General features: G+C 42.6%; 1 protein-coding gene across 1 annotated transcript; it reads left to right on the top strand.

The window, feature by feature from the left end:
• Nucleotides 1-628: 628 nt before the first annotated feature.
• On the top strand, nucleotides 629-2706 carry LOC137323266 (fibrinogen-like protein 1-like protein). Its single transcript, XM_067986759.1, has 3 exons — nucleotides 629-675; nucleotides 929-1107; nucleotides 1985-2706. The coding sequence occupies exons 2-3, from the start codon at nucleotides 939-941 to the stop codon at nucleotides 2620-2622; spliced, it is 807 nt and encodes a 268-aa protein (XP_067842860.1). The 5' UTR covers nucleotides 629-675; nucleotides 929-938; the 3' UTR covers nucleotides 2623-2706.
• Nucleotides 2707-11261: the final 8555 nt, after the last annotated feature.

The raw sequence follows: 11261 nt of genomic DNA, 5'->3' as shown, positions 1-11261 counted from the left end.
AATGCAGGAGTTGGGATGTCTTGTTGAAGTTGTACAGGGCATTGGTGAGGCCACACTTGGAGTACTGTGTACAGTTCTGGTCACCCTATTATAGAAAGGATATTATTAAACTAGAAAGAGTGCAGAAAAGATTTACTAGGATGCTACCGGGACTTGATGGTTTGACTTACAGGGAGAGGTTAGACAGACTGGGACTTTATTCCCTGGAGAGTAGGAGGTTAAGGGGTGATCTTATAGAAGTCTATAAAATAATGAGGGGCATAGATAAGGTCGATAGTCAAAATCTTTTCCCAAAGGTAGGGGAGTCTATAACGAGGGGGCACAGATTTAAGGTGAGAGGGGAGAGATACAAAAGGATCCAGAGGGGCAATTTTTTCACTCAAAGGGTGGTGAGTGTCTGGAACGAGCTGCCAGAGGCAGTAGTAGAGGCGGGTACAATTTTGTCTTTTAAAAAGCATTTGGACAGTTACATGGGGAAGATGGGTATCGAGGGATATGGGCCAAGTGCAGGCAATTGGGACTAGCTTAGTGGTATAAACTGGGCGACATGGACATGTTGGGCCGAAGGGCCTGTTTCCATGTTGTAACTTCTATGATATGATTCTATAACTTGTTACATTTTATATTACAGGCGATAGGCATAAATTATCAGCCGACTATTCTCAAGCTGTTAAGGTGTGTATCTGGCAATAAAATTTGCAGGTGTTCAATATAACTTGTGTAAATATTCAATACGTTAATGATTTTACATCCAATGTGATCCAGGTATAAAATGTAGGAAGCTTTGCACCTAGTGCTTCATATCTTTTCCATCAACTACTTCATAAAGGAATTGCCTTTAGTAAGTCTTGGCTTCTTCTAAATAACAGTTGGCTTTAAGAACCAAAAATTGACTTGCTTAATCAAAAGTTTTTTTCATCTTTTTCAGAGTTTGAAGCATGTTCTCCCACGGAACATTGTGTTTTCTGGTCCTTGCAGTCTTTGCAGTTGAGAAATGTTCTGCCTCTGTATTTTATAACCTCCTGAACAAAACTGCTAACATAGATAAATTGACCGACGAGCAAAAGCTGAGAATCCTGAACGTTAATCCACACACAAATGGAAAAGGTAAATGATTACAAACGGCTTTGGTTATAATGGATGAGATTTTACATCTTAACTTAACAAAATCAATCGTCTTTTCAGCGAGGCTGCAGTTGTACTAAAATGTCTGTGTTAATTCCAACTTTTTCTAGTTGCTCATTGAGACAAAAGTGGATAATGTAAACCATAGAGTCAGATCCTGATCTAAAGCCAAGCAGTGTGAGCTCCCCCCTAGAAGTCTGTCTCACAGAACCATATGGAGTGGAATCTAACTTCAGTTTAAGTTGTTGGCAGATAGAACTATCATGGTTTATTTTATTTAAGAGTTGCACTAAATGAGATTTGGGGCACTTTGCTTGTCTTGGGCACAATGACCAAATTAGTAGGATAGTCTTCATACCAATAAGGAATCATGCAGGAGACATTATACATAACATGTTGATGTTTCAGGGATAGATCTGATCATTTTTCCCCCTGTGAAATGTTGGCACAAAAGAACAAACACGAACCATCACGCATTTGTCTGGACTGAACCTGAACTCAGGTTAGACATGAGAGGACATTTCTTTAACTCATTGCCAATCACCGTCTCTTTTTTTTAATAAACAGGTGTTAACCATGAAAGTATTATTTTGCACCTATTTGTGACCAATGGGGGAAAAAATGCCCTGAGAGTTTGAAAATATATTACCATTAATAAAATGGCCTTTTAGAAATGTAAAATATAACCATTATCCACATTTGTCAATGTCTTGCATTTTAATGTCAAACATTCGGTAAGGGTTGATTGTACACAAAATTGATGTGCAAGCATTGATGGTTTTTAATTGTGACAACATGACCATAATTTAGCAATCTGTAAATAGACGTGACTCTCTTATAACAATCATTGCTTTTACAGTGCATCTTCACCGAGACTGCAGGGCACTGAATCGTTTTGAGAATAAGACCAGTGGTATCTACATTATCCAGCCCAAAGACAGTCATCCTTTAGCAGTCTACTGTGACATGGAAACTGCAAACGGTGGCTGGATCGTGCTGCAAAATGTCTCGAGGAACGGTCGAACATCTTTCGCAGAACCGTGGTCCACTTATCAGCATACCTTTGGCGACATGGAGACCGATCACTGGCTGGGAAACGAATACATTCATCTCATCACACAGCAGGCCCATTATGAAGTGAAATTTATCATTCAGAGCGAATCTGAGCGTGTAGAGATTGATTACGCCAGCTTTAACATTGAAAGTGAAGCTAATAAATACACACTGAGGCTGGGCTCTCCCATTGGTGAGTCTGCGTTTCATGATTATTTGACCAAAGACGGCAGTAGTGATAACATGATGTTTTCTACCAAAGATGAGGATAATGATAGAGATCCCACACAGAATTGTGCAGACATAAGTGGAGGGGGATGGTGGTTCAATCACTGCTCCTCTGTAATGCTCAATAGCATAAATCAAATTCACTGGCCGGGTATTTGTGACAACTGTAAATCTGCCACTATTTTAATCAAGCCTAGTGCTGAAAATTGCAAATAATCTCACCATCAAACAGGTAACATGTTGCTGAATAGGAAAGCACATGTTGAGTTCTTGATTTTGCTTGTATTGCTTGATGCAGTTCTGTAGAATAGTAATAAACTTATTAAAGTGATAAACACACCTTGTTTCTTGTTTGAATGACTGAAATAATTAAAAGAAAAAATATTCTGGTTGCACATTGAAACACAGTTTACTTATCACTGAGCTGGTGTGAACCACATGCATTTTTTTAGACTTTTGTAAAGGGACTTCTGCATGAATATGGGTACCTTATTTTCCTTAACGTGCCTAAACATAAGTCAGTAACATAAAACATACATCAATATGAAGGAATACAAACTTTAAAGTTGATACCTATACCAAAACACTGCCGGTGCATTATTTGTTCTTTTTAATAATTGCATGGACAAGTTTATTGCCGTACTTTGCTAATATTCAAAACATTTTTGCAAATACCACCACCTTCTCAAGGGCAATTAGGGATGGGCAATAAATGCCGGCCTCGCCAGTGATGCCCACATCCCATGAACGAATAAAAAAAAAAGAAACAAATAAAAAAATAGAATTTTGCAAAAAAAATCAAGAAAAAAATAGGTTTAAATTGGTGTAGCAGGGCATCTAATGGTGTCTGCCGTTAATTAGACTTGCCCTTGCACGTTTAGATTTTAAAAGTTTTTGTGCAGCAAGTTGCTGAAAGTGTGAGCTGATAACGTCACAGCGAGGGAAACAGGGCATCTGGGACCTGAGTGAACAGGGCAAGCAACGGGGTATTGCCTTAACCAATCAGATTGAAGGATTGTGAAATTAACAGAGCAAGGACTGAGAAGGAAGTGTAAATTAGAGTGGGTGAATTCAATGTCAAATCAGGTACAGAAAGAAAAATAAAGAGAGAAAAAGAAGGATTGGATTAAGAGAGAGAGAAAAAAGAGGCAGTAAGGAAAAGTAAAAAGAAAACTTTAAAATTTAAAATTTGACATTTTTAAAATCTCCAACAATAAATACCTGAAGGAATAAAACTCCACACTTGTAATAGTTAATTTTCAGTGCCAGTGATTGGCAGTAATCAACACTTAATACGTCATTAAAAGGGTGCTTGCACTTGAAATGACAAGACTTAACTTTCTGTGGCGAGTTTAGTTCGTATCGACCGCACAAATACAGCAACTTCACGCCATTCGATGCCTTTCAATTATGAGACAGACAGCGAGATATCATTTTCGCAAAGCTAACGATGGAGCGGCGCAACTCGGACAGCAAAATTTGGATTTCCGCGTTCAATCTCGCATCTGCCCTCGCCTGAAGTTACTGTGCCATAAATAACGGTGAGAGCCATTACCCTCACTGTATTTTGACAGTGAGCTCTGGCCCAATAATCTCACATATTCCAGGACAATGTTAATTTTGATTATTAAGTCACGCTGTGGTGTGCACCCATTTCATCCTGAACTTCCGCCGTATTTCAATGGTTCCTAATACTATAATGAACTCTTAGTGTGACATACTTATATACATTCCATACGCAACAATTTACTCAGATATGTGGGGAAGAAAGCTATGGTCATTTAAAAATTGCAGGTTTACAGAACACTTTCTGTGTGCATATTCTTACAGTTGTGTGCTTTGGTTCTGTAGTGTTAACCCTTTTTTATCAAATGATGACTGACTGCTGTGCATTGCAGCATTTTATGAAGTTATAATAAGTGGAATATACTATTTATGTAATGACAGTACTGTCAAATATTAGCACTTTCATTGCATAAAAGCTGATTTCCATATTTTTTAATAAAGTTTTCAGTGTGACTATGCACTTTAGTCGAGAAATGACTGACAAATGGAGCTGAACTTGTTTCATTGGAGAAAAGGAGATTGAGGGGAGATGTGATCCAAATCATTAAAGAACTGAGGGGCATAGATGGCACAGATGCAAGCAGGCTATTTGATTTTGACTGTGAGCAAAGAACTAGAGGACACAGATTTAAAATTAACAAGCATCACGTGAGACTAGAGATTAAAAGAAACTTTTGTCCAGAGAAGTACAGATATAGAAGATTCCGAGAAAAAGTGATTGAGGTCGAGATGATTAATTCTTTAAAAGGAACCGGATGAATATCAGTTTGGGACTGGAACTGGAATTAGTGGCTATAGAAATAGGTATAGACTGAGATGATCAAATACTCCATGAGACACAATGGTTTCTGTAGTATCATAGAATCATAGAAAGTTACGGCACAGAAGGAGGCCATTCAGCCCATCATATCTGTGCCAGCCGAAAAAGAGCTATCCAGCTTAATCCCACTTTCCAGCACTTGATCCGTAGCCCTGTAGGTTACGGCACTTCAAGCGCACATCCAAGTACTTTTTAAATAAGTTGAGGGTTTCTGCCTCTCCCACCCTTTCAGGCAGTGAGTTCCAGACCCCTGCCACCCTCTGGGTGAAAAAATTTCTCCTCAGCTCCCCTGTAATCCTTTTACCAATTACTTTCAATCTATGCCCCCTGTTTATTGACCTTTCTGCTAAGGGAAATAGGTCCTTCCTATCCACTCTACCTAGGCCCTTCATAATTTTATACACCTCAATTAAATCTCCCCTCAGCCTCCTCTATTCCAACGAAAACAACCGCAGCCTATCCAATCTTTCCTCATAGCTAAAATTCTCCAGTCCTGGCAACATCCTCGTAAATCTCCTCGGTACCCTCTCTAGTGCAATCACATCTTTCCTGTAATGTGGTGACCAGAACTGTGCGGAGTACTCAAGCTGTGGCCTACCTAGTGTTTTATACAGTTCTAGCATAACCTCCCTGCTCTTATATTCTATGCCTCAGCTAATAAAGGAAAGCATCCCGTATGCCTTATTAACCACTTTGTCCATCTGTCCTGCTACCTTCAGGGATCTGTGGACATGCACTCAAAGGTCCCTTTGTTCCTCTGCACCTCTCAGTATCTTCCCATTTATTGCGTATTCCCTTGCCTACTTTGCCTTCTCCAAATGCATTACCTCACACTTCTCTGGATTGAATTCCATTTGTCACTTTTCTGCCCACCTGACCAGTCCATTGATATCTTCCTGCAGTCTACAGCTTTCCTCCTCACTATCAAGCACGCGGGCAATTTTTGTTATCATCTGCAAACTTCTTAATCATGCCCCTTACTTTTAGGTCTAAATCATTAACATATACCACAAAAAGCAAGGGACTAGTACTGAACCCTGTGGAACCCCACTGGAAACAGCCTTCCATTCACAAAAACACCCGTCGACCATTACCCTTTGCTTCCTGTCACTGAGACAATTTTGGATCCAACTTGCCACTTTCCCTTGGATCCCATGGGCTTTGACTTTTCTGACCAGTCTGCCATGTGGGACCTTGTCAAAAGCCTTGCTAAAATCCATGTAGACTACATCAAACACGCTACCCTCATTGACCCTCCTTGTTACCTCCTCAAAAAATTCAATCAAGTTAGCCAGACATGACCTTCCCTTAACAAATCCATGCTGACTGACCTACTAGGGGCAGGCGGAAAGTTATCCAGAGACCAACAGGTCAGGATTGGATTGTGGTGATGTGAAGATGAATTAATATCAATGCATTTGCTTGATTGGCATTTGGGAATCAGGGAGGTGTCAAACAGACTTCAAAAAGTTAAATGCATTAGAGCCCATTATAGGATATATTGTGTGTGATATAAAGAAGGGAAGGGGTAGATGGATGAATGGCTTTTTCTTCTACCATGCTTCCTTATTCACTTGCAACAGCAAGACATGGGGGTATATTGTCCTCCGTGAAAGTTTAAAGAAAAGTTGATATACTCAACTGTAAGGGCAGAACTTGGTTGGCTATTAGGTGGCTCTTCTTTTCCAGGTTGAACAGGTTGCCGGCTCGTATGATAAGCGTTCACATGCTAGCATCACTCACTGTAATTTCCAAACTTATAAGTACAATGGCATAGTGGTTATGTTACTGGTACTAGTAATCCAGAAAAATGAGTTTAAATCAGCTGGGGAATTTAAATTCAGTTAATTAAATAAAATGTGGAATAAAAAGCTAGTATCAGTAATGGTGACCACGAAACTCCTGGATTGTTGTAAAAACCCATCTGGTTCAACTCCTTTAGGGAAAGAAACCTGCTGTCCTTACCCGGTCTGGCCTATGTATGACTCCAGATCCACAGCAATGTGGTTGATTCTTAATTGCCCTCTGAAATGGCCTAGCAAGCCACTCAGTTGTACAAGAAGGTGACTCACCACTACCTTCTCAAGGGCAATTAGGGACGGGCAATAAATGTTGGCCTTGCCAGCCACACCCACATCCCATAAGAAATTTTTTTTAAAATACACTATAACAAGGACTGGACTGAGTAAAACGAAACCATCACAATAATGTCAGCTCAGCTCAGTTGGTAGCACTCTTATCTCAAAGTCATAAGTCCAACTCCAGGATTTAAGCACGTAATCTAGGGTGACCCTCCAATGTACTACTGAGGAAGTGCTGCATTGTTGGACTGAGCCCTTGTGTAGATATATATAAAATATTTCCATGGCATTATTTGATAAAATAACAGTGCCCAGGCCAACATTTATCTTTCAACCATGACCACCAAAATCAGATTACCTGGTTATTTATCTTATTTGCTCTTTGTGGATCTTGGCAGTGTGCAGATTAGTTGCCACATCTGCCTACATAACAACAGTGACTACATTTCAAAAACAAATTAATTGGCTGTGAATGACTTTAGGACATCTTAAGGACATGAGAGCTGGAATTCAAATGCTATTCTTGTTTCCTTTACAATACTACTAAATTATCACAGTACAACCACAACATGGAACAATATATGATACATGTAACATAGATTCACCCAAGTAAATCTTAGTTACAATCACAGCAAAGTAAAGTCTGCATTGGCCCAAAGAAAATGCAATTATAACAGGAAAGACTAAGTATAGTACAAAATATCATGAGCTAGACCAGGTAAAACTAAATTATCACAATAAAGAAATGTAAAATAGAGCAGAGGTAAGGAGGAAAGTGGATTGACCATCAGGTAGCTGGAATGGATGGCTCATGTGCGATTTTATCCCACTTTTGTCTTCCACTAGAGAATCTGGCAGAGGCAACCAAAGACGGGATTGGGCCATTTCAAAGAGGTGGCAGTGGCCCAGAACCAATGCCAGAAAAAGTTCAATGACCTGCCCAGGGCAGGCAAGGTAACACACAGCCACTCTCCTTTTTTCTTCCTTGGGCACCAACAGACTCTTCACCCTCTAAAATTAACGGCTGTGCAAATAACACTTCACACTGCATTCTTGTTCACGGGGTCCCTAACTCAGGATCAAACAACCATTACTGGCATGTAGAATTAAAAATTTCTTCCTCCAACAATTTTCTCACATCAGCTGTGGCACGCTCCCTTTACCAAATTCTCTCAATCATGTTGTGGGAGTAGCTTGTGCATAATGCCTGTGCGAGACAAGGCACTGGAGGGACTATCCTTGACACCAAGAAGTTTACTGCCTGAGGGTGTGGGAGAAGGGGGACAGGCCTGGAAAGGATGGCCAGGTTAATGGCACAGTGCTGGTATCATGGTAATGGGTGTACACCTACACAATGGTTTAGGAATCCCTGTGAAGTAGTACCAAGCCACAGCTTTCCAGACCCTTCCATGTTTCATTTAGCACAACAGCAACAACAACAAAAACTTGCATTCATATAGCGCCTTTAAGGTAGTGAAACATCCCAAGATGCTTCTCAGGAGCGTTATCAAATAAAATTTGACACTGGGCCACACAAGAAGATATTAGGAGAGGTGACTAAAAGCTTGGTCAAAGAGGAAGGTGTTAAGGAGCTTCTTAAAGGGGGAGTAAGAGGTAGAGAGGCGGAGAGGTTTAGGGAAGGAATTCCACAGCTTAGGGCCTAGGCAGCTGAAGGCACGGCCGCCAATGGTGGAGCGAAGAGAAGCGGGAATGCGCAAGAGGCATTGGAGGAGGATGGTGTAGTCAACAGTGTCAAAGGCTGCCAACAGGTAGAGAAGGATGAGGAGGGATAGTTTATCATGGTCACAGTCACAAAGGATATCATTTGTAACCTTGATATTGGTTGTTTCAGTAATAATTAAAACAATGAAGAGCAGGAAAAATGGGCACAGATTTGGGAGTCGACAATACGTTCAAGGACTTTGGAGGGGAAAGGGAGGTTGGAGATGGGGCAGTAGATTGCAAGGACAGAGGGGTCAAGAGTGAGTTTTTTGAGGAGGGGGTGATGACGGAAGATTTGAAGGGGAGGATGACAATACCTGAGGTGAGGGAACCGTTAACAATATCAGCTAACATGGAGGGCAGGAAGGGAAGTTGGGTGGTCAGCACAAGGGTTTACGTTCACCTGTTCTTAGTTCAGGTTCTCCTTTCCCGTAAAACCATCACAGCAATGGGGATTGGGGGAAGGGGAGTGAGGATAAAGCAGCAGAGGAAGATGATGATGGTGGGGAGCAGGAACAGGAGCAGCAGGAGAACAGAAAAATTGTCCTCATAGATAGTGATTATGACAATAATGATGATGAGGAGGATGATGTTGAGGGAGAGGATGTGGAGGTCAAACCCACCCATGAGTCTCAAGACCTAGATCCTGCCCCATTTTCCTCTCTGACAACCTCCTTGATCTCACTCTTTGCATCCCTTGCTTTTTCACTTCTATGCACAAGCTCAGATACTTTCGCCCGAGGGAAATTAAAGAGTCTTTGTAAGGATGTGGGACCAGGTGATTCATGCACCATGAGGGAGCTGGAGGAGTGGGTGAGGATGTGTGACCTTCCCAACTGAGGAGAAGGCTACCCATGGCTTTGGAGTCATTAGATGCAGGTCTTGTGGGTACCCGCCTGAAAAGAGGGATGGTTGAGGCTCTACGTGCAGGCTCTAAGGCCAGCCTCTGAGAATCATAGAATCATAGAAGTTACAACATGGAAACAGGCCCTTCGGCCCAACATGTCCATGTCGCCCAGTTTATACCACTAAGCTAGTCCCAATTGCCTGCACTTGGCCCATATCCCTCGATACCCATCTTCCCCATGTAACTGTCCAAATGCTTTTTAAAAGACAAAATTGTACCCGCCTCTACTACTGCCTCTGGCAGCTCGTTCCAGACACTCACCACCCTTTGAGTGAAAAAATTGCCCCTCTGGATCCTTTTGTATCTCTCCCCTCTCACCTTAAATCTGTGCCCCCTCGTTATAGACTCCCCTACCTTTGGGAAAAGATTTTGACTATCGACCTTATCTATGCCCCTCATTATTTTATAGACTTCTATAAGATCACCCCTTAACCTCCTACTCTCCAGGGACGGCTGTGACTCTGGAGTACACAGCCAACATTTGTGTCAATACCAGGGAAGCTTTTGCTCTGTTGCTGGCTTCAGTGGAGCATGTGTCAGCTTCACTGAATTCTGCAGCAGACCCCAGCCTCAGAAGTGGCCCTCCTCCTCCACAGAAGCATGGACTGCAGCTCTGGTGGCTGTAAGGACGGAGTAGACCTTACCCTGTGAACCAAGGCCCAGACAATGGCAGCTTGGATGTATGCTGCTTTCTCTTGGGGCTTTGAGGATCTGATTAGACCGTTAGACCAGTCAGCCCACTGAAAAAGATTGAAGGGCCCAGTGGAATAGAAGCAGTTGGAGCACATCGAATTTACACCACAGAAACAGGTCATTTGGCCCAACTGGTCTATGCCAGTGTTTATGGTCCACACGAGCCTCCTCCCACCCTACTTCATCCAGCCTTATCAGCATATCCTTCTATTCCTTTCTCCCTCATGTACTTATCCACGGAGTGCAGCGGAGAACCGAGTGAGGCAGCTGAGAGTTTGGTGAGTGTGGGAGTTCGGTGAAGGGGGGAAGGAGATGCTGCTTTGCCTTGCTTTTCCTAACTTTTTCCGCAGAGCGGCGGCAGACCTGTGCAGCAGAAGACTGAGAGTGGGGAATAAAAGCAGCAGCAGACTTGCAACAAGAGAAAACTACTGTGCGACGTTGCAGGTTTTTAAAAAATTCGTTCACAGGATGTGGGCATCGACGGCGAGGCCAGAATTTATTGCCCATCCCTAATTGCCCTCGAGAAGGTGGTGGTGAGCCGCCTTCTTGAACCGCTGCAGTCCGTGTGGTGAAGGTTCTCCCACAGTGCTGTTAGGAAGGGAGTTCCAGGATTTTGACCCAGCGACAATGAAGGAACGGCGATATATTTCCAAGTCGGGATGGTGTGTGACTTGGAGGGGAACGTGCAGGTGGTGTTGTTCCCATGTGCCTGCTGCTCTTGTCCTTCTAGATGGTAGAGGTCGCGGGTTTGGGAGGTGCTGTCGAAGAAGCCTTGGCGAGTTGCTGCAGTGCATCCTGTGGATGGTACACACTGCAGCCACAGTGCGCCGGTGGTGAAGGGAGTGAATGTTTAGGGTGGTGGATGGGGTGCCAATCAAGCGGGCTGCTTTATCTTGGATGGTGTCGAGCTTCTTGAGTGTTGTTGGAGCTGCACTCATCCAAGCAAGTGGAGAGTATTCCATCACACTCCTGACTTGTGCCTCGTAGATGGTGGAAAGGCTTTGGGGAGTCAGGAGGTGAGTCACTCGCTGCAGAATACACAGCCTCTGACCTGCTTTCGTAGCCA

Source organism: Heptranchias perlo, chromosome 7, assembly GCF_035084215.1.
Source record: "Heptranchias perlo isolate sHepPer1 chromosome 7, sHepPer1.hap1, whole genome shotgun sequence".
Taxonomy (NCBI): Eukaryota; Metazoa; Chordata; class Chondrichthyes; order Hexanchiformes; family Hexanchidae; genus Heptranchias; species Heptranchias perlo.
Note: the sequence above shows the minus strand (reverse complement) of the source record. Positions and strands in the feature narration are given on the sequence as shown.